Genomic DNA, 25,837 nt, shown 5'->3' on the forward strand with positions numbered 1-25,837 from the left:
TTTGTTTTTTTTTTAAAACTATATTTCCATGTGCTATATTTTCTTAAAAAATAACAGAGCCAGATTTTGCAAACAGAAAACCTGCTTCACACTGGCTGCACAGCCCTGACTGTCCTCTCCAGTCCTTAGTTTCTTCACATGAAAAATGGGAATAATCCTAGCAAATGCCACTGGAAATAAAAAAGAGCAGGTAGAGAAAGTATGTAGTCCGGTGCCTGGCCACAGAGCATTGCTTCCTTCTCTTCCTCTACCTGTCTGCTGGAAAAATCCCAGTATTTATACTGAGAGCCTCTGGATTATCTGGGTTTCTGTGTGATGTAATTATGCTGGCAGTCATTTGTTTTAACTAAAAGAAATTAAAAGTAACTTTGAAAGGGAGAAAGAGTTTTTTCTTTCCTTTCTCAACAATAAAGCAGCTTAATATTTGCATTTGAAAGGGAGACACAAAAATACATATTTGATTATAAAACCCATCCTTGGATTTTGTGCTAGGATATTTTTTCACCAGGAAACACTTTTTTTTTTTTTTTCTTAAAAGCAATACTTTTCTGAGACTCTTTTCCTCTCTCTCTCTCTCTCACACACACCCCTTTCTCCCTCTACTCCTTCCTCTTAAAAATGTATCCTTCATTTCTATACTTCCTCAGAAGTGGAGAATGCAGTTGCTCTCAAAACCTCTAAAGAATTCACTAGTATTAAAGCGCCAGTTAAGTCTCGCCACTGTTTGGTCACGGGGCTTTTCATTCTGTCCAAAGCTGATTGTAGGTCTTGTAACACATCTCTGTAGCTGTTTCCATAGTGAGCACTCCAAGTATAAAGAAAATCATAGGCAGGTTTCCACATCATCTATAAAGAAAAAAAATTAGACTAGTTTGTAAATAAGTCAGGGAAGAAAACAGATGCTTTAAAAAAGAGTTTAAAAGGCTCTTAAAACTTGAAAACAGAATACTAATTATATATATATATATATATGTATATATATGCATATTTACACACACTTATTTAATGTCACAGATGATGCTCAGTCGCACAGTCAGGTCCATCTCTTTGTGACCCCGTGGACTATATAGCCTGCAAGGCTACTCTGTCCATGGAATTTCCAGGCAAGAATATTGGAGTGGGCTGCCATTTCCTCATCCAGGGGATTTTCCCAACCTAGGGATCAAACCCGTGTCTGCTATGTCTCCTGCATTGGCAGATGGGCTCCTTACCCCTAGTGCCACCTGGCAAGCCCAATATCATAGAAAATATGTTTTAATAACTATCACTCCTCTGTTATATCCCTGTGTTTCTAAAACTCTAGATTTTAAAAACAGTGACCATAAATAGGGCTTTTTTTTTTCTAGATTCATCTAAATATTTCTCATTTTCTTCATGTGAATTCCTTGTGCAATTTTTTATTATAACAAATATTACTGAGATAAACTTTTCACTCTCTGACAGACTTTTAAGGTTTAAGTCAGAACCCTTTTATTGTTACATATCTATCTATCTATATATATTTTATTGTTATATATATCTGTGGTGATCTTTATCACACCACATAAAACAAGAAGGAGCTAAACAGTATATCTAATGCTTTAAGTCATTGTATTTGAGCAAGTCTCAGTTCAGTTCAGTCACTCAGTCATGTCCGACTCTTAGTGACCCCATGGACTGCAGCATGCCATGCTTTCCTGTCCATCACCAACTCCCGGAGCTTATTCAAACTCATGTCCATAGAGTCAGTGACATCATCCAACCATCTCATCCTCTGTCGTCCCCTTCTCCTCCTGCCTTCAAACTCTCCGAGCATCAGGGTCTTTTCTAATCAGTCAGTTCTTCGCATCAGGTGGCCCAAGTATTGGTGCTTCAGCTTCAGCATCAGTCCTTCCAATGAATATTCAGGACTGATTTCCTCTAGAATGGACTGGCTGTAACTCCTTGCAGTCCAAGGGACTCTCAATGGTCTTCTCCAACACCACAGTTCAAAAGCATCAATTCTTCAGCACTCAGCTTTCTTTATAGTCCAACTCTTACATCCATACATGACTACTGGAGAAACCGTAATTTTGAGTAGACATACCTTTGTTGGCAAAGTAATGTCTCTGTTTTTTAATAAGCTGTCTAGGTTGATCATAGCTTTTCTTCCAAGGAGCAAGCATCTTTTATTTTTTTTTTTTTCCAAGCATCTTTTAATTTCATGGCTGCAGTCACCATCTGCAGTGATTTTGGAGCCCCCCCAAAATAAATTCTCTCACTGTTTCCTTTGTTTCCCCATCTATTTGCCATGAGCCAGTCTATAAATAAGTAAAAATGTAGCTTCATAATCAAGGCAAAAGGAACACAGAAATATACTTCTCTAATTAAAAACTAATTTAATAACACATTTTAATAACCAAAAGAAGGATAGATATTCAATACTTCATTGTGCTTTCTCTAAAGCACCTACCCATACCAATGACCTCATTGTTTCCATAGAAATAAATGTACGTCAAAGAGGAACCTCACAAAAGAGGGTGTATGTAATGGTAACCAAGGCAACCAGCCTCAGAGAGAATAGAGACAAAGGCTGACCAAATAAGACAAACTGTAGAAAACACACACACAGACACATAGCCAGGTTAAAATACATTTTTTCTAGGATAATAACAAAATAAACCTTGGACTTGTAATCAGAATATTTGGAATATAAACTTTGTTACTTGCTACTTTCTTGGGTTCGCTAAACTAATTCATTTGTGATTTTATTACTTTCAAAGTGCAGGAAGACAGACTGTGAGTGACATATTATGCAGAGCTGCCCCATGCACACCTGTGGTGGATTCATGTCAATGTATGGCAAAACCAATATAATATTGTAAAGTAATTAGCCTCAATTAAAATAAATTTATATTAAAAAATAAAATCCTTTACCAAGAGTAGACAAACCAGGATATTCAAAACAAAATTAAAATATGTAAGGTGTGGTAGTGTTCTTTTAACTTGTATAGTTCAATAAACAACATGCATAAACCACCACCTCCCAAAAAAATAAATAAATAAAAATAAAATAAAATAGAGCCTCCATTAACAGTAGCATCATGTGAAGCAGGGCCTTGAGATCTAATTGTCACCCTCCACTGATATCCCCATATACTCTACAATTGAAGCTAACAGAATTAAAGACCTAACTAAGGAGTTCTGCTATGTTTCATTTCAATCTATATATTAATAAAAGAGTAGGCATCAAGACCAAAGTATAATTTGGTGTTTTTTATTCAACTGGCATTCCTGGGAAGCCATGAACTCCTGTATTTTCACCTCTCCAGGCAAAGCTTGATTCTTCAGGATACTGAATGGAAGATAATTATCAGTTAAACCATATTGATGTGGTCTTGATGCAGCAACAGAAATCATACCATATTTCTGTATATAAGATTTATCTTCATCAAGCTGATTTATAAAGAACTGTATCTTCCATCACTGGTAAACTGTGAATGAGGGGTCTCTCATCTATTTTCTTGAACACTCACACTGAAACCAAACTTCCCAAAGTGTAGGTCCCACTAATACTCTGCCATGCAAGATGAGTTGAGACACAGTAATAGAGCCTTACTGTCAGATTCAGTCTTGCCTATCACTGCTAAGATGCACGAATAGTTTATTCTGTAGTGGGTATATCTCAGTTCAGTTCTGTTCAGTCACTCAATCGTGTCCGACTCTTTGTGACCCCATGGACTGCAGCACGCCAGGCCTCCCTGTCCATCACCAACCCCTGGAGCTTGCTCAGACTCATGTCCTTCACCTCGGTGATGTCATCCAACCATCTCATCCTCTGTTGTCCCCTTCTCCTGCTGCCTTCAATCATTCCCAGCATCAGGGTCTTTGAAATGAGTCAGTTCTTCACATCAGGTGGCCAAAGTATTGGAATTTCAGCTTCAGCATCAGCCGTTCCAATGAATATTCAGGAGTGATTTCCTTTAGGATGGACAGGTTGGATCTTCTTGCAGTCCAAGGAACTCTCAGGAGTCTTGTCCAACACCACAGGTCAAAAGCATCAATTCTTCAGCACTCAACTTTCTTTACAGTACAACTCTCACATTCATACATGACTATTGGAAAAACCATAGCTTTGACTAGATGGACCTTTGTTGGTCAAGTAACGTCTCTGCTTTTTAATATGCTGTCTAGGTTGATCATAGCTTCTCTTCCAAGGAGCAAGCATCTTTTAATTTCACAGCTGTAGTCACCATCTGCAATGATTGTGGAGCCCCAGGAATTAAAGTCTCTCACTGTTTCCATTGTTTCCCCATCTATTTGCCATGAAGTGATGGGACCAGATGCCATGATCTTAGTTTTCTGAATGTTGAGTGTTAAGTCATATTTTTCACTCTCCTCTTTCACTCTCATCAAGAGGCTCTTTAGTTCTTCTTCACTTTCTGCATTAAGGGTGGTATCATCTGTGTATCTGAGGTTACTGATATTTCTCCCAGCAATCTTGATTCCATCCTGTGCTTCCTCCAGCCCAGCGTTTCTCATGATGCATAAAAGTTAATAAGCAGGGTGACAATATACAGCCTTAAAGTACTCTTTTTCCTATTTGGAACCAGTCTGTTGTTCCATGTCCAGTTCTAACTGTTGCCTCTTGACAAATCTGCATACAGATTTGTCAAGAGGCAGGTCAGGTGGTCTGGTATTCCCATCTCTTTCAGAATTTTCCACAGTTTGTTGTGATCCACACAGTCCAAGGCTTCGGCGTAGTCAATAAAGCAGAAGTAGATGTTTTTCTGGAACTTTTGCTTTTTCAATGATCCAGCACTTGTTGGCAATTTGATCTCTGATTCTTCTGCCTTTTCTAAATCCATATCCAAACCTATATCCTAAACCTCTGTAAAAGCTTTAAACTTGTAATCTATGTTGAATTCATTTAAAATTCCCTGATGTTCAACTAACTGGTGCATTATTTTTCAACTTTTTATATATTGTTTAAAATGCTAATGTTTATAGCTAAAGACATCTAAGATTTTATTTTAAGCTCCCCAGTGACTGAGTCTGATAAAAAGATGTATTTGATGATATGATAAACAGCAACTGAGAGCATCAGTACCAAGATAATGACACAGTATCACAGAGAACAGATGTCTCTTAAGGACAGCAAATGGGTAATTTTCAGGTTGTGCACTACGATGCAGATTCAAAGTATATACCTTTACTAACTTTCCTGGGTAGAAAAGCTCTGTTTCAAGTACCTTGTCACAGCACAGCAGATTGCTATGTATAGAAAAGGCCTGAGGCATACTCAGTCACAAAGCAGCCCCTTGGTGCTGTCAGAAGCACGTAATACACCAAGGTGATATGAGAATTAGAAACTACAGATTCAGAAGTCCAATGGTATATTTACCCACTTACTAAGGCAGAGGGCCATATAATCCCCTCAAGTTTGGTAATTTGTACTGATAGCATAACAGTATAGACAGTTTTTGCAATTCAGAGAAATGTGGGTAGATTGCTGAGTCCCAGACCCTAATTAGGACCTCTGAAGTGTGAAATGACTTCCCAGGAGTCTTCTGTATTTGTCAGAAATACAAGGAGGCATATTGCCGCTACACTCATTAGAAATACCCTGGAGTCTAAACTATAAGCTACCTAGAAATAGATATAGTGGTTTTGGAGTATAAACACATGGTAAACTTCATGATTTGTACTAAAACATGAGCACATTTTGCATCCCATTTTTGCTCCTATTTGCTGCAAACTAAACCTGGATATTCCTTCAGTGGAAAAATGTTCTGCTATAAATAATATCATTGGTGGCTCTCAATGCAGATGACAGAGAAATACCACTGTGGTACACATTCAATGAAAATGTTTGAAATACATTGTTGTTAGTTATTTCAAATATTAAACCAAAATTATTGAGCTACTGCTATAAGGAATTTTGTTACAAAAAGGAATAAAATGAATATAGCAGAGCTCTTGTTTTTAGAAGTTTTATAGCATGGAAGGGAGATCGATTCTTGTGGAAACAGTAGCCTAATGTATGAATAGACAAGATTTGGTAGTAAATAATAATTAAGAAAAATTCAAAAACTACTTGCATATTGTAATTCAATGTAAGACCAAAAAATGGCAGTTCCATCAACTGAGAAGCACTATGCTGTAATAGAAAGAAAGAGGAGCATTGATTTCAGAATCCTGGGTTCATATCCAATTTCCTTTTTCTTTTGGAGCATCCTTGCCTGGAGAATCCCATGGAGAGAGGAGCCTGATGGGCTATAGTCCGTAGGGTCTCAAAGAGTAGGACATGACTAAAGCAACTTAGCACCGTATGGCAAGACATGGGATAGTTGCAGTAAACTTATCAAATTATCAGGGCTTTGAAGTTTTATTATATAAAACATTGATAATAATCTCTGTGTCTGTGTCCAAAACACCTCATGAAGTGTCTGGCATATAGGATGCATTTAATACTTTTCAATAGGATATGATTGTACTTTTTGGTGAGGGAAAGAGAAGCAGTAGGGTTTTAGCCTTACCGAGTTTGAAGTAAAGGAGGGGCTATCTGTTATTCCCAATAAGAAACTGAAAGAGAGAGATGACCTCTAGGGAGCAGGCGGGGGTTTAGCATAACTCATGCTAAAGTGATGGTGAAAAGCAGAAGAGTAGAGGAAAATGCCACGGAGGAAAATAAAGGTATAAAAAGTTTAACCCATAATGAAGTCTACAAGTGGGGACCACAGTTAAGAAACAGAAGCAATAAAAGGGTGGAGAAAAGTTGGTGTTAGAGTAGTAGAAAAATGAAGCAGATTGCTTCATGCAGCAGAAGTTAAGGGCTGATAGTATCCCCCAAAGGACATTCGGTGGTTTGCTCACACAAGTTTATGATCATGCAGCCTCCCAATTCCATGTTCAGTGACACGCTGGAAGATTAAAGTCATCCATGTTGGAAGAATTTACACCAAAGAAACTGGCAAAAGCTATAAAAGCTATAAATTTTCCTCCCTGGACAAACTTGTAAAACTTCTTTCAGCATGGCACTCTCTCACTGAAGATGTCTCTCTTCTGTTACTTCTGCTACTTAGAACATCAAGTGATATGGAAACATGGAAAGAAAATGGAGAAAATTCAGGGTTTTGGCAACTAATAGGACGTTGGTGACCTTGGAGGAGGCAGTTTCAAGAGGGTGGTGAAAGGCAGACTGCAGGTATAAGTAGGTGCCAAGGAACTGGAAGCCACAGAACAAACGGGTCGCATCTGGAATTTGGAAGTTAAAGGAAGAGGTAGAAGCAGTGGGAGATAAAACTATGTTTCAAAGGAAAACAATCTGTAAAAAGTGATATTATATAACTGAAAGGAGAATTTGGTTTGAATCCTAACTTAGCCAGATGGAGAATTTAGGGCTGCTGAGGATTAAAGAGGTAGCAAATGTAACATACTCAAGGAGAAAAGTCAACTTTCTTTAGGCAGAAAAGACATAAACACAGACAAACATTAAAATAATTATGGAGTTGGGGCAGGTAATTAAGGGGGCAAGTATCAAGAATAATTGAGAAGGGATTAGATCAAAAGCATATGTTGTAGTTATGTACTTGATACACTGAAGAGAAATATTAAATTTGGGGATCTATATTTTCCCTCAAAAAGCAAACCTCTGCCAAGCACAGTAAATATAACTTTTTCTATATTAAGATTTGCCTTAACAAAGCGTGAGAGAGGTCCAGCTTTCATCAATGCAATAGTCTAATCAGTTGTTTGTTGTCCTATGTGGTATAAATATATGACAATAGGGCTCAAATTCTTAAATACTTACATTTTTCTTTCTTCAGCACTTTTTATTGTCTAAAATCATTCTAGTTTTCTTAACAAGTGAATATATGTTATCATAGGCAAAGACAAAAAACATAACTTGCATAAATTAATTAACTATGGCCTTTATGTCCATCACCAACTCGATGGACATGAGTTTGAGCAAGCTCTGGGAGTTGGTGATGGACAGGAAAGCCTGGCGTGCTGCATTCCATGGGGTCACAAAGAATCAGACACAACTGAGCAACTGAATTGAACTGAACTGATGGACTTTATGAAATTATATCCAAATATACATACACATTAAGAAAACAAAGGATTTTAAACTTTATAATAAATTAAAGAGAAAACAGAATTATTTTCTCTGGAAAAGTTTGAATGAATAAAATGAGTAGAATAAACAATTTTCTTTTTAGGGTGATCTAAGTTAAAACTAAAAAAATTGGAAATGAGTTGTAGACTGCCAAGAACTCTTCCAGGTTTATGTTATCTTATATCTATTCAGTGGATTAAAAATAGTTCTTCCTGTCTTGCTCAATGCTATGATTTAAGGAAAGATATTCGGGAACTCTGCACTAATGCTCTAACTAATCAAAAGGACAGCATGCTCTTGAAAGTTTGTTTTTGTCGAATTTTTTTCCTAATGACAAAACAATTTCCATTAGCCTTCTCATCTTTATCATAAATACTTGACACAGAGGCATCATTCTCATCTCTTTACTCTTAGATTTTTTTATGTTAACTTGATGGTGTTCATGTGTATCCTTGAATAGGAAGCAGGAGGCTGATGAAAGCAGAGAGTTGTTAATTTCTCATCTCTATGCTATGATCTCTTTGTATAAAGGGCAGCAGCATCAGCAAGCGTTTAACCTATGAAGTCTGAGCAGTTTCCAAATCCTCAGAATTTTTATAGTAGGAATATGCCTTTGATTTATCTTTCAGATACTAGCAGACAAATAAAAAGGTAAAGGATCAGTGAAACATTAACGTGCAATGCCAGAAGAAATGAAACAGGATCGAGTTTTCCAAATTCAGAGTGCTTGTTCCTAAAAGCCAATCAGACTTATTAGATAATGCACTAGATAATGAAATGCAATATGAACAAAAGCAGCTCAGATTGAGCAAAGCATTCTTCATCTTATTTTAGCTCATAAAATATGAATAGTATAAAGAATGCAAGTGGTTTTAACTACCTTGAGATAATTACATTTTGCCACATTAAAGAATTAATAATCCACCTACTTTCCTCATAAAACTATAGAAGCAATGTTTCATTTTAAGTACAATTATCTGATGTATCAAGGCAAATTTGCCTCATTAGTGATTATTAAATGCATTCTATCTTCAGTGCACCATTTACAATATCCAGGTGGTCCTCCCATCACCTGTAGTTGGTAAGTAGATAAGTATTGCTGAAGATGAGGTTGCCATTATCTTCAGAAAAGAAGGGAGACTAACATATCAGGGGTCCCTATTTCCTTAGAAAGGAGACAGCACTTGGACTTGGATAAAATGTGACCTAAGATTCTTTTGGAAAAGTCTCTTTGGGCAGAGATAGCTGCAGTGCTCTAGAAATAACCTCCTGAAACTTCAGGGACTAAGCATGAGTCAGAGGGAGACAGAAGACCCATTCCTTGCTACTGCATCAAAATAGTCTAACATCTTAGGAAAACCTGTTGGTCAAGCTATTCTCACCAATTCCTAGGTAGGAAAAGAGTCCAGGTCACCTGGCTATGAATATGAGGCCATTTCACTAAAGTATTACCACAAATTCATTTCAGTATTAGATTTTTAATAAATACTAATTTAAGTCTTAAATACTAATTTAAGTCTTAAATACTAATTTAAGCTAGGCTTTGGTTTTCTGATTTTTTTGTGATCATTAATAATAAAACCTGATAGAGAAAAATCTAAATTCTAATACAAATATTAGTGTTTATAAATACATTTTAAAATATCTTTGTAATATTTAACCTAATATGACTATTACTTCTATTTGATTTTTAGTGTAGTAATCAGATACATTGTTGTTGTTGTTTAGTCACTCAGTTGTATCCAACTCTTTGTGACCCCATGGATTGTAGCCCTCCAGGCTCATCTGTCTGTGGAATTTCCCAGGCAGGAATACTGGAGTGAGTTGCCATTTCTTATACCAAGGGATCTTCTTGTCCCATGGGTCAAATCTGCATCTCCTGCATTGGCAGGTGGGTTCTTTACCACTGAGCCACCCGGGAACCCAATCAGATATATAATGCAGAATTAAACCAAATATCGTAGGAATACAGTGTGTTACTCCATATATTACACAGTGATGTCTTTTTTTCTTTATTCCATCATCTCAAAAAAGAAGAAGTATATTTTTAGAATTACAGATTATAGCACCAAGCATTATAGTACTCTACAAAGTAAACCATGATAGTCTAAATGTTATGTCACTGTGCCAGATCCCTAGTACAAACAACGAAGATCTGAGAAATTATTCTATACACTTTACCACTGGTAGATAAATTTTCATATAATATTTTCTCTTTTTGAAGAAACTATTAATATATTTCTTACTGTAAAACAGCAGCAAACCATAGACATAAGCACCAAGGCTAGACCTGAGCCAGGCCCAGATATAAAACCAGACAATACCACATCCTGTAAGCAGAGTCCATACGATGCAGCGTGAGCCAGAAAACCTAAGAGTGCAAGGATGTTCCTTTTACTTTTTGTAAGAGATATTTTCGAAAGAAAATTAAATGCTGTTAAGCCAGTAAGAAAAAGCTGATCAGCCAGTCCCTCCCCTCCTCATTTTTTCCATGCATTACCAGTCTGCCAGTCTCTCAGAAGAGAAGGTTTAAAATCATTGTGGATTTTTCCCTTATCTATATTCTTTCTATAGTTACTCTTGGCTATATTACTTAAAAATTAGTATACTTCATTCCTTTTTTCAAAATCATGCATTGTCACACAGTAGTCAAATTCACTTATTCCTCTTAGACAAAATAATAAATAACATGTATTTAGCTATTACAGTGTGCAAAGCATTGTCCCAAATATTTCACATATTTCAATTCTTCAAACACCTGAAGAATAGGAGAGTATTATTTGCTTCATTAGACAAGAAAAAAATGATTCCTAAAAAAAGTCAAGTAACGTGTCCAAGGTCTTAGGGCTAATAGCTGGTAGAGCTGGAACAGAAATCCAGACCAGGAATTTTAACCAATGCTCTGGCAGTCATTCAAGAGTCTCCAAAATATATATGTCCAGCCACATCTCCCCATAATTATTAAAATGACCTCTCTCCTCAAACACTCATATTCTCCTCAGTGGTCTCTAGAAGTCACTGTATCCAGAGCCCTGAAATCCCCTTCTAGTCCTCACCAGTTATTAACATGTTACCTGTCCTTCAGGACTAAGATATGCCCTCTGAAAGCTCCTGATTCTTTGATTTTCTTTTATTTAGTTAACTCTGAAAAAAGGTATCATCAGTAGAGCACAGTGAATAGAACTGTGTGTAAAACAAACCTAGATTTAAATCCCAGTTCTGCCACTTATCTGCCACGTAATTCTGGATAGCTGACACAAATGTATTCACTCAGTTTGCATATCTGTAAAAAGAGAATGGTTTAATGTCTGCCTTGAAAAGTTTGTTGAAGTAAAGGAGATATTGTAAAGAAAATGCTCATAATGATTAGATGACACACAGTAAACATGCAACAACTATTATTCTCACTATTATTTATATTCACTGGTCTGTCTCGTCAAGGCTATGGTTTTTCCAGTTGTCATGTATGGATGTGAGAGTTGGACGGTGAAGAAAGCTGAATGCCGAAGAATTGATGCTTCTGAACTGTGGTGTTGGAGAAGACTCTTGAGAGTCCCTTGGACTGCAAGGAGATCCAACCAGTCCATCCTAAAGGAGATCAGTCCTGGGTGTTCATTGGAAGGACTGATGTTGAAGCTGAAACTCCAATACTTTGGCTACCTCATGTGAAGAGTTGACTCATTGGAAAAGACCCTAATGCTGGGAAGGATTGGGGGCAGGAGGAGAAGGGGACAACAGAGGATGAGATCACCGACTAGATGGACATGGGTTTGGGTGGACTCTGGGAGTTGGTGATGGACAGGGAGGCCTGGCGTGCTGTGCTTCATGGGATCACAAAGAGTCGGACACGACTGAGCAACTGAACTGAACTGATTTTAGCATCTAATCATATATGTCTTTGAAATATAACAATTCAAACATTAACAGTTTATCCCAAGTCCCATGCCAAATGAAATATGACTTCAGAGAGAAAAAAATCATATCTTTCATTCTGTGTTTGTTGTAGTTCCTATGTTCCAATGTTGAGAACTGATAATCGCAGAAAACATGTTAATTGTATGGATGATTTAAATACTGAGCAAGGTTACAGCAGTGAGAGTCTAAAAAAGTAGGAAGAATTCCATATAGAACTTTCACTCAGCTATAAAAACATTAATAAAATTACCTGTTTAAGAATTCCTACTTTACCATTTTAAAGCTAGACTTAGAATAAAGTGCTCTGAACACGACAGCAGCCAGTTGGAGAATGAGGAGGGAAAAGATTGTAACTGAAAGATAAGACAGAGAATTATCTTCTTACTGATTAAGTGCAGATGGCAGAACATATAAATATTGCCTGTTACAACTCTCTATAGGTGAGTGGTTTCTGAGGTTAAAAAATATTACCATTAGGAAAGTTGACTTCACTGGGCTTTTCTATGGGAGGATGGCCCATTTTGGTAAATCAGATAAGAGATCAGCCTCCGCGGGTTTATTGGTGCCTGTCGAGGTGGCGGTGGAGCCCAGTGGGCGCTGCCAGAAGGTAGTTTAAAAAGGGAAGTGAATCTTAAGTGTCCTTGGTGAATAAATGTTCATACTGAATAAGATGGAAAGAGCACAGCCTTTATTGTTAGGCAGGGGACCAATGTGAAACAGTTGCTAAGGAAATCACTTCTGTCATAAATGGTAATAATCTCCAGAAGGTTAAATAAAGAATACCTAGTTTAGGCCAGTGAGTGTCTTGACCCCGAAATCCCCAGCATTCTACTTGTAAAATACAACTGCTTTTTAATATGGACTTATTTTTTAAATATTTTATTGATACCTGTTTTTTTTTTTAAATTAAAAGCTCAGAAAAACTCCAATGAATTTTTACTAACATAATTTTTCTTTGTATAGTATAAATATACATTTTTCCCAAAAGAAATGCTCTGAAAAACACATTTTGCTTATAATCATATTCCAGGTTGTGTAATTTTGCTTTTTATGCAGGAATTGTGACATTATTAGAAAAATTGAATAACTTTTCTTAAAATTTAACTTGGGGAGATGGTTAATTTAAAATTGGTGTTCACAGAAATCTCCAGAGAGCAGCTTTTTTTCATCTTATAAAAGAATAAAAAGTGGCCAAAAGAAAAATGTGACAGACACTCTTTTAATAATCCATTCTTAAATTGGTTGGGGCTTGATGAAGATGTTGAGGCAAATTTTGATAGAATCATGACATGGCTTGAAAAAAAGAAAAAAATGAAATAAGCTTTTTAAATTCCCTGTCCCAACCATAACTCCCAGCTCTGCCACTCAGCCACTATACTGTATTTGGATTGCTGGTCAATGTGTAGGGTTTAAAGTATAAGGACTCCAAAGTCAAAGGCCTGTGCTCCAAACTTGGTTCTGTGAGTTTCTAGCTATGCACGTCTGAGCAAGTTACTTAGCCTCCCTACAGCTTAGATAACATTAGTATCCACCCCACAAGTTTTTTGTTGAAAGAATTAAATAAGTTAATTTTTGAACTGTTACTGGAATAGTGACTGGCACAGAGTAAGTGCCAGATAACTGTTAGATAAAATAAAAATAGAACAAAGGAAAAAGGGAGAAGTTGAACAGCAAGGAAAGTGAGTGAAAAGAAGCTGATTGTAGGCATTGGCACACATAGGAGGAAATTCTCTAAATGTGTGTCCACTGAGGAAGTGAGATAAAGGAAATAAAAAGTAGCATGGGAACCACGAGAACTTGTTATCGCCTTGCCCCAATTTCAATTCCCTCCCTCTGCATACATACCCTACCCAGAACTAATAAAAGTATGTTTTGAAATCAACTGCTTAACCTGTAAACTAATCTTATTGAAGAATCATCTCCTCCCTAGGAGAAAAATATTGTACAAGTTTTTTTCTCTTTTTTTCCAGAGACATGGACATCAGCATACATTTACCCTTTACAGTACATAGTCTAAAAGGTAAAGATTCTCATAGATTATTTGGAATAGCTTCAAGCCAATATACTATGAATTAGTTTCTAAACATTTAACCATATGCACCAAAGTGATGAGGGCTTCCCGGGTAAAGCTCAGCAGTAAAGAAGACACCTGCAATGCAGGAGCCGCAAGAGACATGGGTTCGATTGCTGGGTCGGGAAGATCCCCTGGAGGAGGGCATGGCAATCCACTCCAGTATTCTCGCCTGGAGAATCCCATGGACAGAGGAGCCTGGCGGGCTACAGTCCATAGAGCTGCGAAGGGTCAGACACGACTGAAGCGACTTAGCCAGGCCAGCAACAAAGTGAAGAGTGTTAGTGTTCATCACGATAAATTGAACAATAGGCCTGAAAGACACACAGAATGTTTCCTTTCTGCTTCTGAGTATTTATCAGCCTCAGGCATAGACTGAGTCATTCGTGATTTGGGCTGTGCTAAAGTAAATAAAGGAAAAGTAGGCTGTTAGCTGGCCTCTATGAAGATTCGGGGGGAGGACAAACTGAAAACAACCACGATTTGAGAGAAGTTGGATATTTAACAAAATTCCTTGATAAACGACTCTAAGTAAAATCTTTTTAAAAACAGAGCTTAATGAGAAAAAAAAACAAGTCCTGATTTCAACTGGACAACTTTTTTTGGAAATATATATATATATATATTTTACAACTGTTTTAGGTTCACAGTAAAATTGAGAGGAAGATACAAAGATTTCCCATTTATTTCCTGCCTCCACACATGCATAGCCTTCCCCATTATCAACATCCTTCACCATAGAGGTATATTGGATACAACTGATGAATCTACACTGATATATCATAATCACTCAAAGTCCATAGTGTAGGGTTAACACCTAGCTTTGCACATTCAGTTGGTCTGGACAAATATAAAATGATATGTATTCATCACTACAGTATCATATCGAGGTTTTTCACTGTCATAAAAATCCTTTGTGTTCTGCCTATTTATTCCTCTCTTCCAACCTCTGGCAACCACTGATCTGTCGCCATAGTTTTGACTTTTTCAGAACATCATATATCTGGAAATTATACAGTATATAGCCTTTTCAGATTGGGTTCTTTTCTTTAGTAATGTGATTTGAAGGATCTCCCATGTCTTTTCATGGCTTGATAACTCATTTTTTTATGTGCTGAATAAAACTTCATTGTCATGTAATATTCTATTATACCACAGTGTACTTACCCATTCACATTCACCTACTGAAGGACATCTTGGTTACTTCCAGGCTTTACTAATTATGAATACAGAAGCTGTAAACATTCATGGACAGGTTTTTGTGTGGACAAAAGTTTTCAATGCCCTTTAGTAAATACCAAAGAGCCGGACTGATGGATCATATACCAAGAGTATGTTTCATTTGCCGGAAACAGCCAAGACACTCCAAAGTGACTGTGTATTTCCACGAGCAGTGAATGAGGGTTCCTGTTACTCATATTCTCAATAGCATTTGGTGCAGTCAGTGTTCTGGATTTTGGCTACTCTAATAGGTGTGTGAGTGTGTGCTTATGCTCAGTTGTATCCGACTCTTTGAGACCCCATGGACTGTAGGCTGCCAGGCTCTAGTCTGCAGACACACACTGTACACACAGGTGACATAGTCACTTCAAAGTAAGAAAATTTTCTCAAGAAATCAATACCCAGTTCTATGCTCAAAAAGGAAGCAGAGAATATAGATTTTGCCTATCAAGTCATTATCTAACTAGAGAGAGAATTTTTCCTTAACTGAAATATCTTGAAAATGTTTCCACTCATATGAAATGGAGATACAGACCACTTTATATGTGCTCATCACTGGAGTATTTTTATTTCAGTTCAGTTCAGTTAAGTCGCTCATTTGCGACCCCATGGACTGCAGCACATCAGGCTTCCCTGTCCATCACCAACTCCTGGAGCTTCTCAAACTCTTGTCCATAGAGTCAGTGATGCCATCCAAGCATTAATCATCTGTTGTCCCCTTCTCCTCTTGCCTTCAGTCTTGCCCAGCATCAAAGCCTTTTCCAATAAGTCAGTTCACATCAGATGGCCAAGGTATTGGAGCTTTATCTTCAACATCAGTCCTTCCAATGAATATTCAGGACTAATTTCCTTTAGGATTGACTGGTTTGATCTTCTTGTTTTCAGGGGACTCTCAAGAGTCTTCTCCAATACCACAGTTCAAAAGCATCAATTCTTCAGTGCCCAGCTTTCTCTATGGTCCAAACCTCACATCCATACATGATTACTGGAAAAACCATAGCTTTGACTAGATGGACCTTTGTTGACAAGTAATGTCTCTGCTTTTTAATATGCTGTCTAGATTTCTCATAGCCTTTCTCCAAGGAGCAGGTATCTAATTTCATGGCTGCAGTCATCATCTGAAGTGACTCTGGAGCCCAAGAAAATAAAGTCTGTCAGTGTTTCTATTGTTTCCCCATGTATTTGCCATGAAGTGATGGGACTGGATGCCATGACCTTCATTTTTTGAATGTTGAGTTTTAAATTAGCTTTTTCACTCTCCTCTTTCACTTTCATCAAGAGGCTCTTTAGTTCTTCTTGGCTTTCTGCCATAAGGGTGGTTTAATGTGTGTATCTAAGGTTTTTGATATTTCCCCCAGCAATCTTGATTCCAGCTTGTGCTTCATCCAGCCTGGCATTTCACATGATGCACTCTGCACCCTGTTAAATAAGCAGGGTGATAACATACAGCCTTGATGTACTTCTTTCCCAATTTGGAACCAGTCTATTGTTTCATGTCCAGTTCTAACTGTTGCTTCTTGACTTGCATACAGATTTCACAGGAGGCAGGTCAGGTAGTCTGATATTCCCATCTCTTTAAGAATTTTCCAGAGTCTGTTGTGATCCACATAGTCAAAGGCTTTAATGGAGTCAATGAAGCAGAAATAGATATTTTTCTGGAATTCTCTTGATTTTTCTGTGATCCAAAGGACGTTGACAATTTGATCTCTGGTTCTTCTGTCTTTTCTAAATCCAGTTTGAACATCTGGAAGTTCTAGGTTCATGTACTGTTGAAGACTAGATTGGAGAATTTTGAGCATTACTTTGCTAGCGTATGAGATGAGTGGAATTGTGCAGTAGTTTGAACACTCTTTGGCATTGCCTTTCTTTGGGATTGGAACGAAAGCTGACCTTTTCCAGTCCTGTGGCCACTTGTGAGTTTCCCAAATTTGCTGGCATGTTGAGAGCAGCAATTTAATAGCATTATTTTTAGGATTTGAAATAGCTCAGTTGGAATTCCATCACCTCCACTAGCTTTGTTCATAGTGATGCTTCCTAAGGCCCACTTGACCACACACTCCAGGTGGTCTGGCACTAGGTCAGTGATCACACCATCATGGTTATCTGGGTCATTAAGATTTTTTTTGTATAGTCCTTCTGTGTATTCTTTCTACCTCTTAATATCTTCTGCTTCTGTTAGGTTCATACTGTTTCTGTCTTTTATTGAGCCCATCTTTGCATCATATGTTCCCTTGGTATTTCTAATTTTTTGGTATTTCTAAATGTTTTGTTCCCTTGGTACTTCAAATTTCTAGTCTTTCCCATTCTGTTGTTTTCCTCTATTTCTCTGTATCAATCACTTAGGAAGGCTCTCTTATCTTTCCTCGCTATTCTTTGGAACTCTGCATTCAAATGGGTATATCTTTCCTTTTCTCCTTGCCTTTTGCTTCTCTTTTTTTCTCAGCTATTTGTAAGGCCTCCTTAGACAACCATTTTGCCTTTTTGCATTTCTTTTTCTTGGGGATGGTTTTGATCACAGCCTCCTGTACAGTGTTATGAACCTCTTCCATAGTTCTTCAGGCACTGTCTCTATCAGATCTAATCCCTTTAATCTATTTGTCACTTCTAATATATAATTGTAAGGGATTTGATTTAGTCAATAAAAAAAAATGACTCATATGTCTTTGTGGTAAATAGAAAAAATATTTATATAACTTACACTGAATAGTATACTTTGTTTTAATATTAATAAAAATTTTGCATTTTATGTATTTGCTTTGTTTTACATGCTGTGAGAAATGGAGTATTTCCTGCCATGCCAGCAAACAAGGATCACAGATATCAGTGATTCCAACCCTCCAAATGTGAATTCCTGACTTCTAAGGGTACCCAGGAAGAGTAACTGACCTCTCTGGCCCATTGGGCCAGTCGCTCCCTACAGTGAGCATGGAGGAATTCTGGATGTGAAAAATGCAGGATGCTGGGCCCAGATGGTTGAGATGCATATGAAAGGAATGATTTCAGTAAGCCCAGACTCTTGTATGTTCGCATACACAGAAAAGTGCTACATTCCTTAACTTGAGATATCTGGTTTTCTGGAATTTACCAGAAACTTTTGATGTTCAGACGACCTGCCCTTTGTCACAAACTTCTATATGACCTGACTCCTCCCCCCACTTCCTCAGAGCAGTTCTTTCAGGGCTGCTTGAGATGCTGCCTCCCAGGCTTAACTCCCCCAAATTTCCAAATAAAACATAACTCTCAACTTCTAGTTTGTGACTATATTTTAAGTTGAAATCATTCTGTATTTGATGTCTATAGTTATTGTATGCAAAATTGTGAAGGAGATAGATAACGCACACAGATATCTCTAGCTATTGTTACCAACGACCTCACATCATTTACTCTCTTAAATGTTTTTTTTGTCACCAAACATTATTTATCACCAATGACTAATTCTATTTTTGAAGCTGATAAATACTTACTATTGTGTCCCTTTTCCTTGTCCTGACCAGGTCCCAACTCTTTCCTTCAAAGTTTATCTTTTCTCCGCCTCAAGTCCTTATAGCCCTCCATAACAACTGCCTATCTGATTTGGTCAATTTGATAAAAGACCATATGCAATCCAGTAGGAGAAACATCAATATATCTTAAAGGCTCTTAATGCCATCAAAGAGTGACATGTGTATATTTCAGATAACATCAATGGTTATAGGTGCAGTGATTTCAGTGAGTGGATCCTTTAGGACACTCCCTCAATCAGTTAGTATATGCAGTGGACTCTTGACTGCATTTGATTTACTTTATCTGCAGTTTTTTACTACTTAGATGAACAGAAAGCTTACCTCTGCAGCCACATCTCCAGATTTTCCTTGGTGAGGAATTTCATACACCTCCATCTGTCGCTTTGTGAGTCGCACTAGCTTTTCAGCTAGTTCCCTCCAGCCTTTCCCAAGCTTGACGGCTGAAGTCAGAATAGCAGCCTCCTGGACAAGATGCACTACTAACCCTTGGCAATCCATCTTCAGCAGAGCCTGCAGCAACAACTGCATGTCATAATGTAAAGCAACTAATTTGAACTTTTATCTAGAAATTAAATCTGTTATTACATATTCTGGGAACTGGCATCCTTTTATTCACCACACATATATTTTGAATTTTCTAAAATTCAAAGAGTTGATTTACTTTTAAGCAAATCCAACAAGCAAAGTACAGAGGATACAAACTAGACCAGAATTAAGGGGAGTTTTAGGGCTAACTCAGTAACTAATTATAGGTCCTTAAATAAACCACTTAACTAATATGTCTCTTAATAGCCTTAATTACCAAAGGAGGAAGTTGAATTAGCCACTTCCAAAGATACCCTGAGGTTTTAGCAGTTAATAATTTATTAACCCATGATTATTCACTATACAAACAGTAATTACTTTCCTTCCAGAGGACTGGCTATAGGATTTCTAGAGTGAGCACACAGCTGTTGGTAAATATTATTTAATTTTTTAATCAAAATATGATTTAAAGCTCCCCAGAATTATGTGTATTGCATAAAAATGAGAAACTTAGACAACCTGAACAAAGCTATTGCTATTAATAACTTAAAAAATTAGCTCTCTCCCTTTATCATCAATGTAGTTAATGCTAAATTTAAATCACAAGGTATCAAATATAAAACACTTGGGTTTCAACAATGCAAAAAAGAAAACCTTCAGACTCTTTTTTCTTCCTTAATTAAGCATCTGAGCTTTGTCAGTCACCATGCATGTTTCAAACAGGTCTACAAGTTTCTCTTTTGTCTTGAATATATTTTTAAAGTACAAGATGAGATTTATCTATATTTCTTTTCTGTTTAAATAAAAATGTTCAGTAGTCCCTCCTCATTTAATGGCACTTAAAAGCTTTATCTATCATTATGAAGCAATAAGTAAAAATGAATGACTGAGCGAAGCAACTATTAAAGTCGAAAGAATGTTCATTCTTATGGATGCATTAGGAGAACTACCCATGGTCTCTATACATAGACTATATTTATCCGCAAATTTATGGAGAGGAGTTGTGACCTCAGAGAAAAGCAGTGCTGAGACAGCAGGCCTCTGAGGGTGCTTTTAGTAAACTGTGGAGTGGGTTTAGCTTTATACCAGTTCCTTGTTTTAAGGAAAATAAATTTGCACTTAAAGTTATAAAACCCAAGTTTAAAATCCAACTCCACAAAGAATAGGAATTTAGATAAATCACAAAATGTCTCTATTTAATGACTTTTAAAGTGGATATGATAGTAATACTACCCCATCTAACCCCCTATAATAATTATGAAAGTTGAATTAGATGCTGAAGTGCTTAGAGTATCAAATTCCAAAATATATAAAGACAGTCTTAATGTCTAGAGATGATTAAGGAGATTGTAACTCACAATCTCTGTAAGTTCATTTCCAGCTACTCCAAGCTAGAATCCCAAGTATACAACCCAAGAAAAAGGTACACAATTGAAGAGTATCTGTGTGTGTGTGTGTGTGTGTGTTAGTCACTCAGTCGTGCCTGACTTTTTGCAACCCCATGAAATATAGCACACCAGACTCCTCTGTCCTTGGAATTCTCCAGGCAAGAATACTGGAGTGGGTTGCCATTCCCTTCTCCAGGGGATCTTCCTGACTCAGGGATTGAACCCGGGTCTCCCACACCACGGGCAGATTCTTTACCATTTGAGCTATCTGGGAAGCCCATAAGCCCATATGCATGTATATACTACATCATGTTAGCTATTGTTAACATCACAAACTCCTTGCCAAAAATTTTTTCTCCCATTTTGCACTTTGATTAAAACTTGACTCCTCTATATGAATCTGCCTCATCTTACATGAACCACTCATCTCTTATAGGGCACCAGTTTTGCACAGTTATAATGATATTTACTACACACCAACACACATACTTAAATATCTTTATATACATTATGTACATTGTTAAAAAATTTGTTTCAGGGAAAGTAGTAGTTTTATGTGTGGCTTTGGAACCAAAAAGATTTCAAATCCCATCTCTGATACTAACCAACTGGCAGATCTTGGACAAGTTGCCCAACCTCCCAAGACTCACTTTCCTCTATTTGAAGATGGAGATACTAACTAGACTCATCCTATATTGTGGTTAAAATGGCCAAATGAGAGAGTATGTATAGAGTGCTGGGCACAGTGCCAAATATATAGAAATCCTTAGGAAAGTGGTATACATCATTATTATTTACACAGTCACATTTTAGCCATTTTTAGAAATATGTTCTTAATTTTTTTTTACTTTTATAAATTACTGAATGTCCAAATTTAAGACAAAACAGTTCTTTATGTTTTTTATAGTTCTCTGCTGAGCCTTACACTGGGGTGAATGCTATGTTGAAAAAAATCATGATTCTTAGAGTCCTATCCAAACATAAAGATTAAGAAGAGAATTAGCAATATCACTTTTGGATTGTGATGCACTGCATACAGAAGACAAATGTTAAATTGCTAAAGGTAAGGACATCGGTGATACATCTAAAAAACACTAAAAAGTGAATCTACAGCAATGCCCAAGTTACGTAGTTTTGTTTCAGTTTTGTCTTATTTACTTTCATGTAATTGGAGCTCCTCTGATATTTTAAGAGCTATCTAAATATTTGAGAGAGGAAAAAAAAAGGGATCTCTTAATTGTTATGTTTTAGCACAAACAGAATCTTTAATCTTCCATTAAAGGATGATCCTTGGGGCCTAGTTTCTGGGAAAATCACAATTGAATGTCAAATCTAAGAAACTAGTTATATGATCTTGTACGCAAAGCTCTGAAGTGACTTCAATTTATTTGAGACTGCTGAGAGATTTTTAAACTACTCTCATATGTTTACTTATAAATATTGCCAAGTTAATAGAGTTCTCCATGGTAAGTAAATTCCTGTGATCAAGCAATACTCACCACAGTAAGTTCATAAAGAAACTTCCTGGTATTTCTATCTGCATGGCAATCTTCCTTTAACTTCTTTACAACATAAGCAACTTTTTCTGATTCTTTGTCTGCTTGTAGTTGATCAAAGTCTTCCAGTGCCAGATGTGAATAGCCTAGGACATAAGCTAAAGCTTTCCAATCATACACTTTTTCTGACACCAAGGTCAAGACAACTGAGTAGATGTAAGTCAGTTTTTTAAGAGGCAGGGTAATTTGTTCAAGAAGATTCCAGGTTGTGAAGACATTATCTGACATAGACATTACTTGTTCCTTTGCAATCACTCTGATGTTTTTGCAATGTAAAAGTCCAATCTTACCTCTCAGGACTCCCACATACCATTCTTTCACTTTGGACTGTCCAATGGCTTTTACTTTGACTTCTCCAAGAAGAGCTACTGTGTCCCCTTTGAAATATTCAAGTAAGTATTCAATCTTATTTTGTCTTATCACTGTCTTCTGGGTTATTCCATAACTGGTAAAGTTCAATTTTTTGTCTTGAAATGTAGGATATTTAACATGCATTGCTGGTAATAAAGGAGAAGATTTGATTTCCTTCTTTTTCTGCAAATCACTTGGCAGATTTGACAGCCTTTTTAGGTTTGGAGCCGGATCGGGTGAAGTTATAAAGAACTGTGTCACTGGACTACCACTGCGAGGCTCCACCTGAACACAGAAAACAAACAAGTGCATTTCTCTGGAGCCAGCTAAAGAGAAGAAAAATTGTTCATGAACTACTTGACCTGATTGCAAGTGCTTTTGCTCAACTTCTTTCCTTTTTCTTTCTGCTTTTACTTCAAAATCAGGATCACATGATAAGACAGATATAATTAAATCTTGTGGCTTTTCAAGTAAGAAGGAATGCTTCCCCCAGAGCTGAAATACTACTGGAGGTGTGTTGGGGTTCCCACCTTTTTTAATATCAGAGATGGTAAGTTTTCTTGGCAAATAACTATGTCCACAAACTGTGAAAACAGCAGTGAAACTGGGGTGGATATATTTGGGTCCATAAATTCCAACTGAAATGGTTTTGTGGATATAATCCCAGATGGTGGCAGCTGGTGATTGAGTACCTTTAGTTTGTGCGGCAGCCACTAGATACATCACTTGACTTAAGTCTACTAGCTTGACTTGGATGGTGTCTTTATAAATGTAGCAGTTGTTTAATACCTTGAAAGGGCCTTCTTTATCCAGACTGTGTAAACACACTATTTCTGCCATGAATTGGCTGAAAGGATCCTTTTTCACTTCAGCCCCAATTTTCATCTCCAGCAAAATGGCTTCCATTGTGTTAAGGTTACCTAACATGATTTCCAACAGTGGGCTTATGGTGCATGAAAAATCATGGTTAAGCTTTTGTGGAGGATCTAGAAAAACCCTTAGAGATACCTCTTGGAATTCCCCCACAGCTACATGGCCTTGGGGCACATGAACAGTGATATCTGATTCAGGTAATTGTACTGACCCTCCTTGGTGGTTTAATTTGCAAACCACTGTAGTCTCTGCAACTTGTGTTTGGGCCCATCCAGGACTCTGATTAATTGTACTCAAATCTAGGCAGGAACGGGCAAGGTGGCGCTGACTTAACCAAGCCATTTTATAAGCCTCTCGATCGTTTCGAAGCCATTCTAAGTCTTGTTCTAAGATCCGGTCAGAGTTACGTACATTCTGATGGGCATGTGCAGTGTCATCCAAAATGTCCAAAAGTTCTGAAACACTTTTAGATCTTCCACATTTCCTTGAAGAAGAATGCCTAAGCAACTGATGCACATCAAGTTCATCACCAGATGAATCAAAAGAGTTTCCAGTTTCTATTTCTCTGAAAAAAAGAAAAGGATCTTCTTTCAAGATAGAAATATTATCTCTCTTCTGATTATTTCTTAGCTGAGTTATATCATCCAAAAATGGGTTAGATGCAGACAGTTCATTCCAGAATGGATTTGTAGCATTGGAAGCATTATTGTCATGAAGTGTGAAATCCTCTGGCCAATCAAGAGGCAAACCAGGATCTGGACATTCTTGTTGTTTAAACCAAAATAAAGCAAAACAAAGATGAAATGGCATTCTGAGATACAACCAAGATTAATTTTTATTATAGCTTAAAAATTGAAGAATTTTTATTTGTCTTTGATCTCCAGTCTAAGTACTACAAAATTAATGTTAAGTTTGGTCAAACTTCCATGTTGAGAGGAAAGAGAAATTGTTCAACCAGGTTATTTTGACTCTATGAAACATTATTTTATCTTAAGACACAATGATTTATAAACAAAAACATTTAGAAATTTCAATAATAATCATTTAACACATATTTGTGAAAATTACTCAGACTACATACATTTATGTCTCATTTAATATGTCATTTTCATAATGAGTACCTGTGAATTAACAGAATAGCCTATTATCCAGATTTTTCTAAATATACAGTGGTTGGTCTCATTACATCTAGATTATTTATTTAACATTTTCTTTCCTGATAATATTCAAGATGTGAAAAATATCAAATATATCTATAAACAGCTAAAATGTTAAAAAAAAAAATAACAAACTAGACACGCATGGATTCCTTAGAATATTTTCTGAAAATTTCATATTGATAAATTTTAATAGGTTGATTTTTTTTCATGAAAAATGAACATTTCATGAAAATAAGCACTGAAAAAATAGACCACCATTAGATTTACTACTTGAAGGAATTCACTGAGCTTTTTAAAGTTTAAAATGGCAAAGAACAGGCTTATTGCCACCACAAAAGGGAAATACACTGTTACTTTGGAAAGTTGGCATTTTAAGAATCAGCAACACATTCAAATACTTCTATATCAACTGTAATGAATTTCTATATATCTCAAAAAAATACAGACTATTTATGTTTAGAGCAAATTATATTTGATCACTTTTTCAATAAATATTGATAATGAATCTGTGGACTTTGTAAAATTGTGGCTGCTTTAGAGAAAATGAAAGCTAAAATAGAAAAATGAATTCAAGTAAGCTTTCAGATGTTTTGGTTTGTTATATATAGAACTATATATTGATTGAAATTAGTTTTAAGTGTCATATATTAAAAATGTTAAGATATATTTTGAAAAACAATTGCTGCATTTCTTTTATTTTTACACTTTTCTTCAAATCCAGGACCTTCAAACTCTCTTAAAACCTACATTTCCTCTGAGAATCTATTCAATTCTTTTATACTGGATTTATTGGCCCACTGCAACCTACAGATCTCTTTGACCTCAAAATTCACTGTATTTACTGCATATACTGCTCATTTAATAAAGAACTTTGTCTCCTTGTAATACTTATTATTACCTGTTTTATTTTATTTTGATTATTTTATTTTTCTCATCTTTTTAATGATAGTGTAAGTATTTCAATGATAAAGTTGTGATTTTACAATTCTCTTAATTGTTTGTAACACTTTTCAGAAGTAGTCCCCCAATAATTAGTCATGATGGATAGAAAAAATTTCAATAAATATAAATTGCTGTACCTGTAATATCACAATTTCTTGAGGATTTTTGGGCTTCCATGTCAAACAGATTTCCTTCAGACCTACTTCGTGAAATTCCTCCTGACCAAAGATGGGCTTTTTCACTGGTTAACAT

At 36.6% G+C, this 25,837-nt stretch overlaps 1 protein-coding gene across 1 annotated transcript; it reads right to left on the reverse strand.

Moving 5' to 3' along the window:
* Nucleotides 1-633: 633 nt before the first annotated feature.
* On the reverse strand, nt 634-25,837 carry MACC1 (MET transcriptional regulator MACC1). The gene is made up of 4 exons (XM_061166315.1): nt 25,723-25,837; nt 22,203-24,247; nt 19,112-19,300; nt 634-846 (listed from the first exon to the last, which is right to left on the reverse strand). The coding sequence occupies exons 1-4, from the start codon at nt 25,835-25,837 to the stop codon at nt 634-636; spliced, it is 2,562 nt and encodes an 853-aa protein (XP_061022298.1).

Source organism: Dama dama, chromosome 18 (assembly GCF_033118175.1).
Source record: "Dama dama isolate Ldn47 chromosome 18, ASM3311817v1, whole genome shotgun sequence".
In the NCBI taxonomy this organism is placed as follows: Eukaryota; Metazoa; Chordata; class Mammalia; order Artiodactyla; family Cervidae; genus Dama; species Dama dama.

Bases quoted from the DNA above. Each gene is read 5' to 3' on its own strand.
- MACC1 (XM_061166315.1), bottom strand. From the start codon at position 25,837: ATGTTAACCAGTGAAAAAGCCCATCTTTGGTCAGGAGGAATTTCACGA. The intron at 24,248-25,722 runs GTACAGCAATTT...TTAAACAACAAG, and splicing joins AAGAAATTGTGATATTACAG to AATGTCCAGATCCTGGTTTG. The intron at 847-19,111 runs GTAAGCTTTCTG...TTTTCTTTATAG, and splicing joins CTGGAGATGTGGCTGCAGAG to ATGATGTGGAAACCTGCCTA.